The sequence below is a fragment of the Neophocaena asiaeorientalis genome, unplaced genomic scaffold (genome assembly GCF_003031525.2).
Source record: "Neophocaena asiaeorientalis asiaeorientalis breed wild unplaced genomic scaffold, Neophocaena_asiaeorientalis_V1.1 scaffold182, whole genome shotgun sequence".
Taxonomy (NCBI): Eukaryota; Metazoa; Chordata; class Mammalia; order Artiodactyla; family Phocoenidae; genus Neophocaena; species Neophocaena asiaeorientalis.
Genome location: NW_020174648.1, coordinates 1,015,310 through 1,031,837, shown reverse-complemented (window position 1 = coordinate 1,031,837; position 16,528 = coordinate 1,015,310). Strand labels below are relative to the sequence as shown.

The following is a 16,528-nucleotide window of genomic DNA, read 5'->3' as shown; positions in this document are numbered from 1 at the left end:
GACTAAGAGAATAAGCACAGGTGTAAGGGGTTTGCAGTCTGATTGTGGGAGGAAACGGAGTTCCTGTCTGATGGCTTCTGTTTTGTCACCTAAATGACTGAAGTGAGGTCTCACGTGAGGGTACGGGAGAGAGAGGCGTATTGGAGGTTTGAGGAGAGGCAAAAAGAAAATGGTTTATCTTGGAACACAGGAAGCCACCTGATTATGGAAGTGAAGTAGCATCGCTTCAGGGAGGAAGTGGCCTTTGCTATCTCTTTCTTCTCCCCCCTGGCCCTGGGGCTGTGAGTGGTCTGTCGGGTCAAGGCTGGGCCCCACAGTATGCTTCGTCCTAGACAGATGTCCCAGAGCAACTTTCCTTGCCTGCCTGGGCCTCAGTTCTGCGTCATCATTGCCATCAGTCTTGCCCCGCCTATTTCCAGTAAAGGAGACTGTACGTGGCAAAGTGCTTCGAGGACTGTCCAGCCCTGTCCGAGTGTGAGATGTGCTCTTTCATGATGGGTGGGGTCCATCTTATGATTCCTGGCCCCGGAAGCGGGAGATCCCCTGAAGGCTGGAGAGGAGTGTCCAGGAGGGTGTCCGTCTAGCAGCAGCCTCTGCATCCTGAGATCACTCCCTTCCGTAGATGAGCCATATTCCTTCCACCTCCACCCCAGTCCCAGGAGGCTTGCGAAACTCCGGCTTGAGTTTGCCTTCCTGGTACCTGGAGCAAAGGGAGTGAAAATCTGTGTCGGGCTTCCTCTCCTTGGGGCGTTCCTCCAGCCATGTTGTCTGCAGCCGTCACCTGGCTGGTCCTGCCCTGTTCCTTGCTGAATGTCTGCTTCCCAGGGTGGGGGGCAGCGGGGGCACCAGAGTGGCAGTAAGGTTTCCAACTCAGGTTCCCTGCAAAAGCTGTCTGGTGGATTAGGCTGTGTTGTGTAGGTTGTTTGGAAAAGGGCTACCTTACAAAAACGAGGTAAATCAACCTCACTGTGACCAAAGAAAGGGAGGGTTCTCCCAGTGGAACCCTGGAATCCGAAAAGCAAGAGGACCTTGACCAGCCAGGGTCAGACACGGTTCAGCTGAGGACCTGCGGGTCCAAATCAGGTCTTTTTGACTTCAAGCTCATGTTTCTTTTCCCCCACCACGTAACACTGCCTTCTGGGATCCAACAAACCTGCCTGCTTCCCAGGAGAGGGAAGGGGAGGGAAGGCACCAGCATTTACAGAGTGCTTGCAAGCTAGGGGTCATGCTTCTCTTCTGGCTCTCTTTGCAGAAGGGGAGGGGAGAAGATGCACCCCTGGGAGGCTGAGAGCCATCAGTATAACAGGGACAGAGGCTCTTTTGTGATTAAGTGCTGGCAATCCGAGATCTATAGGAGACGGGCATGCTCTGCTGTGGAAGCCAGGCTACTCTCAACATTTGGTCCTGGTCACTGAGGGCGGAGGACCAGGGAAATAACACCAGGGCACCACGATCTCTTCTGCAAGCACCTCTCTACTCCTCCTCCCAGTCCCCTATTGCCATGAAAATGATTCCATTTTTTTCTCCAAAATGGAAAGCAAGGAGACAAAAGGAAATTATCAGCAGAATGACGATGGAATAGAATGTCTTCAAATCTCACTAACATTCAAACAGTGGAGGAGAAAGATATATAATAACTGGACAAGGGATATAAAGAGAAATAAGGAGAGAGCCCCTCCAATATGTATTACCAAAAAATCTCCATTTCTGTTGTTTATTCACTTGCTATATTTCTAGATGACATAAGCCAGTTATGTGGCGGTTCTATGGACTTGTTACATCGCTCAAGGCCAAGATTCCCAAAAGGAGCCGGGAGGAACAGGATGCTGAGGTCAGCACTTTTCTCTGGCATCAAGTTTTATGTTAGAATTTTAATAAATAAATAGGAAGAGAAGGAATGTGTTGATAATACTTTTAAATTTCATATTTACAGAGGGATATATGGTAGAAAGTGCTGGTACGCTTTCAGAAAAAACAGCAACAGCAACGATTCATAGTTGCCATAAGGATAATGATTATCTTTTTTCTTACCAACATCTGAGCATCGACCCAGGACGTGCAAAGACAAAAGAAGAGAGATCTCACATCCCACAGTCAGTGAATGGGTAAGGGAGACCATCACAAGTGTGATTACTTTCAAGACGATTATTAACATAAACAAGTTTCCAGAAAGGACAGGAAGATAGGGAACTTTTATTTTAGATGGTAGGGCAAAGTTGGGAAGAGGAGACCATGAAGGCCAACTAGGAAAATTGAGGCTCACCAAATGGCTGTCAGGGCCTTTCATGTTTTTATGAAAGTACAGTAGCAGACACTGCATCCCAACTCCCCTTCTGGACCAGAGGGCACAGTGCATAGCTGCAGATGAGGCAGGGCCAACCACCAAACAGCAGAGCTTGGCACCTCGGGACTGCAGATGAGGCAGGGCCAACCACCAAACAGCAGAGCTTGGCACCTCGGGAGATATGATGACAATGTCTGGGCACAGAAAATCTAGAAATCCCATCTGTCCAACAGAAGCATCCCCTCCAGGGGCTGGGCAGAAGAGTGCAAACCAGGGCTGAAGGGGTGTGGCTGAACCATGGACAACAGCATGGAGTAAGTGAGTTCCATAAGGAAGGAGAGGTGGAGGCTTGCGAAGTTCTTCAGGGTGTCTGCTGATAAGCAAGGCCATCGTAAAATAAGAATGCAACATCTGGATGCTGATGTAGTCATCTGGGAACATGAAAACACTCAGTATTTCATTTGGGCAGTTCATGCAAAAAGCGTTAATTGAGTACCTACTGTGGGCTAGGCAAATTCTTGCAAGATATCCTTTCTTCTCTATATATGCTTCCCCCCGCTTTTGCAACTAAATGGCTTGAGTCAAGTTTATCCGGACCCCTGAAAATCTCTGGTGCATTCGTGACACATCTGGCATAGGTATTGTGACCTCCAGGTGTGCTCAGACCTTAGCCTTTCCTACTATTTAAAAAAACAAGTATTAGTTGAGCCCTGCTGTCCTGGACAGTGTGCTAGACTCTTTCACATTCTCCCGTTTGATTCTTACACCTCTGCCTCCTGGTGCCGGACATCATCTGCTTTGGTCTGCGCTTCCTCATTTACCCTCTTCCCCTGGTAACAGTACTCCTTTTTCTTTGGAAAATTGATCCTCTTTTACTCCAAACATGTAATTATGGTCGGGGCGGCCAATTATGGTGCTCACCCCCGTGGTGATATGACCTCCCTGGTCATAGTGACTAATCTAGGAATAAGCAAATAACCCAAGCCTGGCCAGAGTTTTCCCCAGTATGTTTCAAACTAGGGTCAGGAGAGAAGTTCTGGCTTTTTTTCCCTCTGATCTCAAATTGAAAGCTAAGGCCAGGATTCTGGACTTTCAGAAGCAGCCCGGCTAAGAGAATAAAGCCAGTGTACAGAGACTAGAAATGCAGAGTAAGATGGTGGAGGCCAGATATGGCTTTGCCCTACCGTTGATTTGGTTCTTCGAGGCAATCGATTCCCCTTCCCTGCTTCAGCTGATTCAGTTAGGGTTTTCTTGAGTACAACCAAGAGTCCTTCTAAGGTGCTCACTTATTCAGACAAATCCCAGAATCTCAGGCAGCCCCTTCAGCTGACCATGAGGCTCAGATACTGTTCCTCTGAGTTTCGACATCCCTTTGAAGTTATCTTGTTTCCTCTGTAGCTACCCACACTGCACTGGTTCCAGCTCATAATTCTAGACTAAATATTTATCTTAGGGATTCCCTGGTGATGCAGTGATTGAGAATTCGCCTGCCAATGCAGGGCACACGGGCTCGAGCCCTGGTCTGAGAAGATCTCACATGCTGCGGAGCAACTAAGCCCGTGCACCACAACTGCTGAGCCTGCGCTCTAGAGCCGGCGAGCCACAACTACTGAAGCCCACGCGCCTAGAACCCATGCTCCGCAACACGAGAAGCCACCGCGATGAGAAGCCCGTGCACCGCAACGAAGAGTAGCCCCAGCTCACCACAATTAGAGGAAAGCCTGCGTGCAGCAACGAAGACCCAACACAGCCAAAAATAAATGTAAATTAATTAATTAATTAAAAATTTTTATCTCGGCACTGCAAAGATAGGCTGGAATTTTCAAAGACTTGACTAAAATTCTGAGGGCTGACAACAAGCAAACAAATAATATGAGGTAATAAATGTACAGACATTTATTACAGATTACAGAAGTCTTCCACAAGCTTACTTCAGGGCTTGCAGATCTATATTACTGCCTGAGCTATCTTGAAATTGCTTCATTCTAATCCTGAAGATGTGGCAAAACGTTTTAGCAGTTCAGCCTGAATTCCTTGCTTCCTAGCTATGAGTCTGGCTCCACATAGACAGCATTGTTTAAAAAATTAAAATGTAGCAAAAACCAAATTGATTTTTAGATGCAGAGATCTGATGTTGAAATGCAACTCCTCCCTTGTATAGCTGTGTGACCTTGGGCAAGTTATTTAGCTCTCTATGCCTCCGTGACCATGTCTGTTAAGACAGAGATCACAATATTATAAGATAATTCTGAGGATTAAGTGAGATAAAACATGCAAAAGGTTCAGGGTTGATAAGTGAAATTTCCACTGTACCCCAACCCCAAAAGAGAGCAAACTATAGGAGGAAGCGTCCACCTTTTTTCTGGTCCTCCCTTGCCTCACCGAGAGAGAAGACGGGTGACTTAACTGCTAAGTTTGGGGAAAGGAACTCCACCGTGTGGCTCAGTCCCTCCAGAGTCTCCTTCTCTGGAACCTGGCAGCCTATGTGTGGGCAGGTGCCGTCTCATGTCTTCTCCTCCATTCAGCCAGCTTACCAGACAGGCTCAGCCCCTGCAGAGAAGGCCTGGAGTTGGGGGGTCATGTTTAATTAGGAACACTTTGTGGAAGTGCATCTAAGCCACATTCTCCAATCAGCTTTGTCTGTAAGAACGTGGAGGAGTTTTAGTTTCCATTTGTGTCTTGTGCTTGTTTCTTACTTGAGAGGGGACACAGGGGTATTATTCACTGACACCGCCCCCCATACTCCCACCCAAAGCCCCTTTACTTAGCTCGGCCCCTAGTAAGCGCTCAATAAGTGCTTGGACATCTCTTCTGGAAGCCTAAATTTCTCTCGAATCAGTCTCACAAGTATCACAAATTTGGCACGGTCCCCAGAAGCCTCCTACGGGGAAGACTGAGCACCCTCTAACCCAGTGACTCAGCAATGTGGCCTTCTTGCTTTTGACCTCAGGCCTCATTTGATGACTTGCAGGTTCCTAAAAGGCTTCGCTCCTGATATTGGCCAGAGAGCCCGAACAACAAGGCCTCAAGCATACAGCCTTATATCTTCATTCCACTTTAAAGAATCAGCTCGTCCTTGGAGGCAGAGGGCGAGCGGTGGGGGATGGGTAGAAGCATGCCGGGGGGCTATAAATATGTGTATGTGGGGTGCCTATTCCCTTTGAATTGCCAACAAGTGACTTAGGACCAGGAAAGCTTTACCTGAACATGGGGTTCTGCCCCAAATATCCCGTTCACAGCGGTCCCCATCTCAGTACTTCGATAGCTATGTTGGAAAGCCTGACAAGAATGGACCCTACCATGACCTTGCTGTGTGGCCTTGAGCAAGTGCCTTCACCTTTCTGGGCCTCAGTCTCCTTGACAGATAAAGAATAAGACCATTGGACTAAGTCTGAACAGGAAAGAACCAGTTGCTGGGAAGGAATTGCTCAGCTGCCCTCGTGTGCTGGCTCTCTGTCTGGTGGATGGGTAGATCTCCAGTTCCCCGCTCCCACACAGGAGACTCACAGAAGGATGGTCAGGGAGTTTTGTGTTTTCCATTCTCATTTCTTGAAGAGCCCAAATTTAGGTACAGTATTCTGCATTCTCCACCCTCCTCTAACCTGCCTTTTGTCCTGGAAGCCCACCACTGTGGGCTATAATCAGGGCATTCTCATCTCTGGCTTTGACTGTGTTTGGCCAGTGGGAGGCAATGGCAAGACAGCAGAGGACTGGGGGAGAAAGAGGGGGAAGCGAGACTTTCCCGATGCCTCCCTGCTCTCCTCCTGGCTCTGTGTCCCTGGCAGTGGCGGCATTTTGGGGTCACCACTCCTGTTGGGTGGCCTCTCTTCGTGGACTCCAGAACCCATTGGTCCTCCTCACAGGGTTCCCTCCCCTTGTCTCCTCCCATGGAGGAGTGCTAAAAGGACTTCATCCTGTTGTCAGTCGCTAAGGACCTCACATCTCTCGTCGGTTCCCTCTACCCGCACACACCTCTGCAACCAGTCCATCCATTAACACCCCACCCAGCAAAACTTTTGAATGTGCCTTCTTTTTTCTGCCGTATCTAAGTGATACAGACTCTGACTACCTGTCTTCTGACTCTCACAACTGGTATTCTAACCAACCCCAGCTATGGAAATGTTCATCTAGAAGACCAAGAGGCAAGTTCTGAAGAGGCAAAGCAAAGATTCTGGGCACCTGCCTTACAGCTGCTCACACCGTCTCTGGTCCTCAGTGCTAATGAGTAAGTGGAAAGTCATATAATGCTCTGCTACCACATGACATATTTTACCTAACACTATTCTTTTGCTCACCATCATTATCTGTATTGGTGTATAAACTGCATTCCTCTTACCATCTATCTCATTTTTGGTGGACAGACTCCCAAATTCCTTCTCTTTTATTTATGCATAACACATGAATGATTCACAAGTGGGAAAGTCAGCAGGTCCCCTTCGACCTCAGTCTTCTCATCTGTAAAAATGGGATAATAATACTCTCACCCTCATAGGGTTGGCATGAGGATTAAATGAGTAACATCTGTAAGTGCTCCGAAGAGCAGATGTAAACTATTAGCCAATACTATTATTATCCTCTCATCTGATTTCTCTTGCCTCACTTTCCTATAGCCTCTATGCAGGAAGGGGAACAGGGAAGTTGGCTAGCTTTCAATGCTTTCCTCAGCACACGTTTCCTCTCCACACCCCATTCCTGAGTAGACGTCCTTCTCTGCCACCTTTTCATCCCAGGAAGCTCCTGGAAGGGCAAGCAGGGAAGTTGTGATACTTATGTTTTCTGCTTTCAGTTCTAGACCAGTGGTTTTCCAATGGTAGCCTGTGGAGCCCTGGGGTTCCCAAGAAGCCCCATGGACCACAGAAAGTGGTTATTGCTGAAGGTCACAACTTTCATCTTGCTTTTTTTTAATTTTATTTTTTATTAAAAAAACTCTTTTTGGAGTACTTCCCAAGAAGCCCCATGGACCACAGAAAGTGGTTATTGCTGAAGGTCACAACTTTCATCTTGCTTTTTTTTATTTTTTATTAAAAAAACTCTTTTTGGAGTATAGCTGATTTACAATGTTGTGTTAGTTTCAGATGTACAGCAAAGTGAATCAGTTATACATATATCCACTCTTTTTTTTTTTAAGGTTCTTTTCCCATGTAGGCCATTACAGACTATTGAGTAGAGTTCCCTGTGCTATACAGCAGGTTATTATTAGTTATCTATTTTATATATAGTAGTGTGTATATGTCAGTCCCAATCTCCCAATTTTCCCTCCCCCCAACTTATTCCCTGGTAGCCATAAGTTTGTTTTCTACCTCTGTGACTTTACTTCTGTTTCATAAGTAAGTTCATTTGTACCCCACCCTTTTTTTCTTTTTTTTGCGGTACACAGGCCTCTCACTGTTGTGGCCTCTCCCGTTGAGGAGCACAGGCTCCGGACGCACAGGCTCAGCGGCCACAGCTCACGGGCCCAGCTGCTCTGTGGCATGTGGGATCTTCCCGGACCGGGGCACGAACCTGCATCCCCTGCATCGGCAGGCGGACTCTCAACAACTGCGCCACCAGGGAAGCCCTGTACCCCTTTTTTTTAGATTCCACATATAAGTGATATGATATTTGTCTTTCTATGGCTGACTTACTTCACTCAGTACGACAATCTCTAGGTTCATCCATGTTGCTGCAAATGGCATTATTCTGTTCTTTTATATTGCTGACTAATATTCCATTGTATATATGTACCACATCTTTTTTTTTTTTAAAAAGACATTTATTCAGCGTCATGATCAGACTATTACATTTAGCAATCAACACCATGGGTGCAAAAATATATATATATACATTAAAATGCTTTGTTGGAACCCTTTACACTTTCCACAGAACAGAAACTAAAATAACCTGTTATACAATTAGTCACAAATACAGTCCTCAAGTTTTTTTGCCCATACACATGACCGTTGTCTAAAACATATCTTCTTTGTAGCAGCTAGGCCCTGACACCACTGTGCTTGGCTGAGTTCACAAATCTGTTGTAACCCGTAGCTTCCCTGTCACTTCTCTGGCTATCCTCTCCTGCTAAGCTTTGTTTCCTGGCAGTAATCAAAACCTTCTGCCACTGCCACAGCTACTGCTGCTACTGGAACCACCACAGCCACCTTGGTTTGGGGGTTTGGCAAAGTATTGGCCTCCACCACCATAGGGACCAGAACTTCTGCCTCCAGAGTTTCCTCCTTTCATGGGTCCAAAATTTGAAGATTGATTGTTGTAACTGCCAAAATCATTGTAGCTTCCACCACCTCCAAAATTGCTTCCATCGTTACCAAATCCATTATAGCCATCCCCACTGCCACCATATCCACCACCACTGCGGCTGCCACCAAAGCCAGCTCGACCACTGAAGTTTCCTCCACGACCAAAGCTGTCATTCCCACCAAAACCCCCTCCACGACCACCACCAAAGTTTCCAGAACCACTTCGACCTCTTTGGCTGGATGAGGCACTAGCCGTCTCTTGCTGAGATAGGGCTTTCCTTACTTCACAGTTGTGGCCATTCACACTGTGGTATTTCTGAATGACAATCCTGTCTACAGAGTCAGGGTCATCAAAGGTTACGAAAGCAAAGCCTCTCTTTTTGCCACTGCCTCGATCAGTTGTGATTTCAATCACTTCAGTTTTCCCATGCTGTTCAAAATAATCTCTTAGGTGATGTTCTTCAGTGTCTCCTTTAATGCCACCAACAAAAATCTTTTTCACAGTTAAGTGGGCACCAGGTCTTCGAGAATCTTCTCCTGAGATGGCCCTCTTTGGTTCCCCAACTCTTCCATCCACCTCATGTGGCCTTGCCTTCATGGCCGCATCCACCTCCTCCACAGTGGCATACGTGACAACCCCGAAGCCTCTGGAGCGCCTGGTGCTTGGATCCCTCGTTACCACACAGTCTGTGAGCGCTCCCCGCTGCTCACAATGGCTGCTCAGACTGTCATCGGTTGTTTCAAAAGCTCAAACCTCCAATGAAGAGCTTCCGCAGCTGTTTGGGCTCTTTGGGTGACTCTGACTTAGACACGACGGCAGTGGAGGCGGGCGGCGGGGGCGGGGGGAGACATCAACGGTGCTTACTCAGCAGCATCCACGGGCAGAAAGGAGATTTACCGAATGTATCTCTTTACCACATCTTTATCCATCCCTCTGTTTATGGGCAGCTTGCTTTTATTGGAGACTTCTTTTAAGATTCTGTTCGAACAGACGTCCAAGACTTAAAGTTGAAAATCCCTGTATTGGGCTTCCCTGGTGGCGCAGTGGTTGAGAGTCCACCTGCCGATGCAGGGAACACGGGTTCGTCCCCCGGTCTGGGAGGATCCCACATGCCGCGGAGCGGCTGGGCCCATGAGCCATGGCCGCTGAGCCTGCGCATCCGGAGCCTGTGCTCTGCAACGGAAGAGGCCACAACAGTGAGAGGCCCGCGTACCGCAAAAAAAAAAAAAAAATCCCTGTATTGCTGTTCTGAGATATTGAAGTCCCAGATTTTACAACTCTCAAGGCTAATTTCTTTGGCCCCATTGCCAAGAAACTTTATTCCATTCAAATCATTTGTATTCTTTTCCATTTCTGATGTTCTGAAATAGACATGTGAACAAGCAAATCTTTGTGTACTTATGTGAGTTGTGCTTCCCAGGTGCTCTTCATGTTTAGCCAAAACTGTCCCCTTAATTCCCAGGGAATTCCCTGGGGAAGATAACTATAACATTTTTTAACAATAGAGACATGTGAAGGCACTTGACTTTTCCTGGCCCCTGATTTAGCCGCTGGAGTACTTCCACCCCTTGGAATCCAGGGTTGCTAGGGGACTATCTATGCAGTTCAAGACTTTGAACTTGAGAATATGTTCAAAGCCTATTCTCTGTTCAGGCACAGAGAATACGAATTCATGAAGGGAGCAAAGCTCCAATCTCCAGATCTCTGCCTGGAATGCTCTTATCTCACATTGCCACAAGTTTCCCTCCCATTCTTCATTTGGGTCTTTGTCTCAAATGTTATCCCGTTAGAACTGCCTTAAGACTGGGGCAGGAGGAGCCCCTACCTTTTCTTCTGAGCTCTCTGGCCCTCTTCCAGCCACACCTCTTTCCACAGAGCTAGACGACCATGGGCCAAGGGGATGAGTCCACCCAAAGTCCCTGTGCCTCACCCCTTTTAGATCATACTGTTGGTGCATGAGACCCTAGAACTCCCTACCCCAGTAGCACCAGGCCAGCTTCTAGAGACTGCATCAGCCTTTTTCCAAGGTCTGTTCTCTTAAGGAACCAAGGAGCAGCTATTTGCTGGAGGTATAGATGGAGCTCAGATGTGCAGACAGGGATGCTATAGGTGTGGGCACAAGTTCCCTTGAAGTATGGGATAGAGCTGGGGTGCAAAGAGTAGGAGGAAGGTTGAGGGCCAGGGACCAGTTACCACCTAAGCAGCCCCATTCCAGTGCACATCTTGGGGGAAGTCTGAGATTTCTAAACTTAAGTTTGGCCTTCCAGATTATTATGAAGGTATACTTGTCAACATGAAAGGACAGGAATTTTACATAACAGTTTAAATTGGTTTATAATTTTAAATTATGTAGACATATGATATGTGTGCCTCCATTTGCACTATTTACCCTGGCCCTGCAAATATCAGGGATGGGCCCATCACTGACCTCCCTGTCTAAAATAAAATACCACTTCCTCTGTCACTTTATTCTTACCCTATTGTACGTGTCTTCATAGCCTTTGTTAACATAGGATCTACATTTACATCTCTCTATCCCTATCCACACTAGAATGTAAGTTCCATGACTGTAGTCTTGGTTTTATTTACTGCCTCATCCTTAGTACCTAGAGCAGTGCCTGACACAAAGAAACCACTCAGTAAATGTTGAATGAATAACAAATCTAGTCTCAGATGGCTTACAGGTGAGGTGGCCTAACCCAGCAGACACAAAGGGAAAAGATCACGTGACAGCACTCTGAGGAACACCTGCTCCTGTTAAGATAACTCAGCACTGGAACTACAGAAGGTAGACCACAGAAAATTAATCATCAACACTTTAGTACACATGAACACAAGATTAGTTATCAGGTTACTCGTGAGAGGGATATGTAAGTGAATATGGAGATCTGTGTGTAGGCTGGAGAGTTAGATGTGGGGTACCTGGGCTGCTGGGAGCCCCAGTTGGAGGAGATCAGGTCTTAGGTGGCCAGACCTGCGTGCTGAGGGAACTCTGATTCCACCCAATGGACCACGCCAATCCAGCCCAGACTAAAATGGAAGGGGGCCTCTAATTCATAATTAGGAAGCCCTCAAATAATATTTTCCTTAGAGGATCACAGGCCTTGGGGAGTGCGGGGTGTGGGCACATCTGATCCCTGTGGCGTCATGGTGTCACAGAGACTGTCCTACCACCCGTCCTTCTCTGCGGGGTGTGGGCACATCTGATCCCTGTGGCGTCATGGTGGTCACAGACTCAGAGACTGTCCTACCACCCGTCCTCTCTCTCCCTTCTCTCCCTTCTCTCTATTGTACATGGGAGAGACATGTACAATAGGGTAAGAATAAGTTCTAATTCACAACTTCTTATCGCTTGGTGGGATCCCCAGAACCTTCTGGGAACAGCATAAATCGGTCCAATCTATTCCAACGGACTCTTTTCCCGTTGGATACGGGGCCTGTGAGAAGCCAAATGACTTCCCTGAGACCCCAGTAGCGACAGGAACGCGGGCCTGGGACTCTGCCCTGCGGATGTCCCACACCTATCATTTGGCGGCGGGGTGGGGGCTCCGGGGCCTGGGCTGAGCTCCCCGCCTCCTGGGGCCGAGGCGGGAACCCGACTAGCTCTGAGGTCTCGGCGGACTGCGAAGGGGGCGCTCGCAGCCGGGCCCGGACTCCAGCGCCCGGTTCCGGTTTTCGTCCCTCGTCGGCTTTCCTGCCCACTGGCCGGCGGGCGGGGCGGGGAAAGGGGCGGCACCCGGCCACGGTGGGCGGGGTCACGTGGCTCCTCCCCGCGACGGAGACAAGAGGTGCGGTGGAGGCGCCCGGCACCAAGTCGTCCGAAACTTGTGCGCAGTGGTGGACTCCGCGCAGCTGCAGAGGATGGAGTGCTGTGGACGCGGCTCCGGGCCGCAGCCGTCGCTGCTGCTGCTGCTGCTGTCGCTGCTGCTGGTGGTGTCCGGCGCTGGCGCAGCCCCGCGCTCGGCGCTCTACTCGCCCTCCGACCCGCTGACGCTGCTACAGGCTGGCACCCTGCGCGACGCCGTGCTGGGCTCCCACAGCGCCTGGGCGGTGGAGTTCTTCGCCTCCTGGTGCGGCCACTGCATCGCCTTCGCCCCGACGTGGAAGGCGCTGGCCAAAGACGTCAAAGGTGAGAAACTGGGTGCGGGGGGAGGCTCGCTCCCCTCGCCCCACCCGGGCGGATCCCCGCCACCTGCCTCACGGAGGCCCCTTCAACGCTCTCCGCTTCCTCCTGCCTGTCACCTCCGCCCATCTTCCTCTCTGCCCCTCCCAGTTCCCCCCCAGTTTCTCAGCCCTCAGCTCCATCTTTAGCTCCCGCCCCTCCCTTTCTTTTTCCCCTTGACCGGTGTCCCGAGTTTTCTCCCCGTCCCCGCGGTCTGGGTCCCCAGACCTGCTCTGCTTTCCTTGTCAGTCTTCTGCCGGCTTATGGCCCCCATACCTGCGACGTGGTCTCCTTTGTTCCTCCTCCCTGACACCTTACGGCTTCCTGTAGTTCAGCCTTGTGGCAGACCCCTTCCTACCAATTTCCCCAGCTGCGGTGGGATCAGTGTTGGGGAGAAAAAGAACTGATACTCATTGTGCCGCCGCCCCTATTCCCACTCCCTCCTTCCTTTCCCCACCCGTTGGCTAGTAGATCCTGCTGGTACGTAGACTTCCTTTCTCAGCTGTATCTTTGAGGCAGAGTTTCCCTGTTTGTTGTTTCCCGGCCGCTCCTGACCTGCTGCCTCCAGCTCCTTAGCTTCTGGGCCACATCCTTCGCTTTCCCCCTCCTTCTGCACCTTCTCCTTCTGCTTCAACCTGTGAGCCCAGAGGCCCGACTGAGGGCAGCCTCTTGGTGTGGGTTTGGCCCTTGCTCCATTTTCTCCTTCATTGGCCTGACCACTAATACCGTATTTCCTTCATTCTAAGAGACTGTCAGTTGTGAGACCCACCATTCATTTACTAACAGCCGGAGGGGTAGAGGGATAAGACGACTGACTGCTAATAGAGTTATAGAGATTTAAAGGTGTACTCCATTACAGAAAGGTTAATGTTTTTAAAAACTTAAGATTGGAGCTGAGTAAATATGGCAACAATAGTAATGAATATTTATTGAGTGCTTACTGTATTGTATGTCAGACACCTTCCTGAGTGAGTACTTGATGTGTATTATCTCAGAGTTTCCTTTGCACAGGTAAAGATCCCTGTGGTGTCATCCATCTGCCTAGACCAGGTAGTGGGTATTTGGCGGGGCTGGCGTGGCGTGATGGTAGTGGTTTGCTTCTGACTTGCTGCCTCTGAATGGAGTTATTTCCTGATAACTAGGTGGTGCTAGGGCCCTAGCAGGGCTGCTGACCTTCAGTGGTCACTGAATGAGGCATCTTAGGGCATAGGCCTCTTCCTGGAGAGGGAGGAACTGGAACTGTTGTTCCCCTGCTGTGCCGTTTTCTTGATACACTCAACTCTTTGCGGTAGAGTAGTGCATTTGTAGATGTTGGTTTTCAAACTCAGGCCACCTCTTCCCTTGAGCAGCTTGCAAGGTGGTTCCTGAAGTGGTTAGATGGAAAGATGTATCATCTGTTAGCCATATGGTCTTGGAAAGGTTTTTTTTTTTTTTTTTGCGGTATACAGGCCTCTCACTGTTGTGGCCTCTCCCGTTGAGGAGCACAGGCTCCGGACGCGCAGGCTCAGCGGCCATGGCTCACGGGCCCAGCCGCTCCGTGGCATGTGGGATCTTCCCGGACTGGGGCACGAACCTGCGTCCCCTGCATCGGCAGGCGGACTGTCAACCACTGCGCCACCAGGGAAGCCCGGAAAGTTATTTTTAAACGAAACCAGTGAACCGTTTTCCCTCCAGTTTACACGCAGACACTTGTCTGCATGCCTCTCTGTTGCCATCACTTGAATGTGCCATTTCTCAGCAGCTCTTCACACTGCATCATTTCAGTGATGTCAGCACATCTGGTCAGGGCAGGAGGTAGGAAGAGTGTTGAACTTGGAGCTGGAACACCTGAGGGGCACTAGGTGTTCAGGGGACACTGTGGGCCTGAACGTCATAAGAATTCCTACATCAGTTTACACTTTGAGGCCATAGAAGTCCCTTAATGGCCGCAGGTGGACTCAATCTAGAAGATTCTTACATGTTGAGAGTGCTAGACAGAAAGATTAGCTTCCAGCTGACTCATGGGTTTGGCCTCTGGCAACCCAGAGTTTTCCAATGAATTGTACATCCAGATTCTGACCAAGCCTGCTCCTGCATGAGGGTTGCCACTTCCCAAAGGGGTCTTCTCCCCAGTGCATGGAGTGAGAGTTTCCCTAAAAAAAGCAAATCAAAACTTAACGTCAGAAAGGAAAATGGTGTCCGTAGAGATGAACCACAGTCCATGGGGGATGGGAGATTCAGGTGAGAACTCGAAGTCTCCCATGAACCATGGAGCTGTCAGCCCCCTAAGCAAGATCACGTTGGGGGGAGCGCCGGCCGAACCTGGTGTTGGCCTGCAATGATAAAGAACGCTTCCACTCCAATCCAAGGAGGTGTTTCCTGGTGAGGCCCTTTAACATCTCTGTATTCTGAGGTTCCTTGAGAAAGTTTGGTCGTGGGCCGGCAGAGGGTTGCTCTCGCACCACCCTGGGCCCATGGGCCTGTGGCCCCTGCCCTCTGTCATTGGTATGAATGCCTTGGGTAGGAGCAGTGAGACCGTGGAAGGTCATGAGGAGAGAGAAGAATTTTGCAACCCTGCCCAGCTGGCCTCAGGCATTTAATCTGACTGGCCAGGGCTCATTTCTTCAGTAAATTGTAGGCTAGGTTCTCTGGGGCAGTTGTTACCCTGGGGCAGAGCGCTTCTTTCTAAGGATCTGGCTCACCCCTTTCTATTCCAGAGCAGCTCTTACTGCCTCACCGTTGTGTTTGGGAAATTGATTGTGTTCATTTTAGACCTTCAGTCCTCATCACTGGCTAATCAATCGGCAAATACTTGTTGAGTGACCTCTGTGTGCATTGTTTACATTGCCATTGGGTAAATCACACAGCAGGGGAATTGGCACCAGTAAGAAGCTGTATGTGGGGCTTCCCTGGTGGCGCGGTGGTTGAGAGTCTGCCTGCCGATGCAGGGGACACGGGTTCGTGCCCCGGTCTGGGAAGATCCCACATGCCGCGGAGCGGCTGGGCCCGTGAGCCATGGCCGCTGAGCCTGCGCATCCGGAGCCTGTGCTCCGCAACGGGAGAGGCCACAACAGTGAGAGGCCCGCGTACTGCAAAAAAAAAAAAAGAAGCTGTATTTGAAAAGGGTCAAAAGAGCGTAACTCAGTCATTTCTTGTTTTGGGAATTCAGGGAAGGGGAAAGTGACAGAGGCCTGGTCACCAAAGGCCTTTATCTAAGCAGTTATTTATTATACACTTGCCTTATGTCAGGCACTGTGCTAAGGGCCTTTATAGGCCGCTGTTGTATATAATCTTTATGAGAAAATATCTGAGCAACAGATAACTTTTTTTTTTTTTTTAACCGATAAGTAACTTGCCCAAGATTACACAGATGCTGGAGGGGGTTCTTTTTTTATTTTATTTTTTTCTATTTTTGGCCCCACCATGCAGCATGTGGGATCTCAGTTCCCAGACCAGGGATCAAACCCACGCCCCCTGCAGTGGAAGCACAGTGTCTTAACCACTGGACCACCAGGGAAGTCCCTGGAGGAGGTTCTTTTTTTTTTTTAAATAAATTTATTTATTTATCTATTTATTTATTTTTGGCTGCGTTGGGTCTTTGTTGCTGTGTGCAAGCTTTCTCTTGTTGCGGCGAGTGGGGGCTACTCTTGGTTGTGATGCACAGGCTTCTCTTTGCGGTGGCTTCTCTTGTTGCGGAGCATGGGCTTTAGGCACGTGGGCTTCAGTAGTTGTGGCGCACTGGCTCAATAGCTGTGGCTCATGGGCTCAGTAGTTGTGGCTCATGGGCTTAGTTGCTCCGCGGCATGTGGGATCTTCCCGGACCAGGGCTTGAACCTGTATCCCCTGCACTGGCAGGCAGATTCTTAACC

General features: G+C 49.2%; 1 protein-coding gene and 1 pseudogene across 1 annotated transcript in view; one reads left to right on the top strand and one right to left on the bottom strand.

Moving 5' to 3' along the window:
• Positions 1–8,281: 8,281 nt before the first annotated feature.
• LOC112408916 (heterogeneous nuclear ribonucleoprotein A1-like) lies at positions 8,282–9,362 on the bottom strand (annotated as a pseudogene).
• A 2,934-nt stretch (positions 9,363–12,296) lies between these two features.
• Positions 12,297–16,528, top strand: part of QSOX1 (quiescin sulfhydryl oxidase 1) — a 41,999-nt gene continuing 37,767 nt past the window's right edge. Inside the window, exon 1 of the mRNA XM_024758806.1 lies at positions 12,297–12,647. Within this exon, the coding sequence (XP_024614574.1) occupies positions 12,380–12,647 (268 nt within the window). The 5' untranslated portion in view covers positions 12,297–12,379. The remainder of the gene's footprint in view (positions 12,648–16,528) is intronic.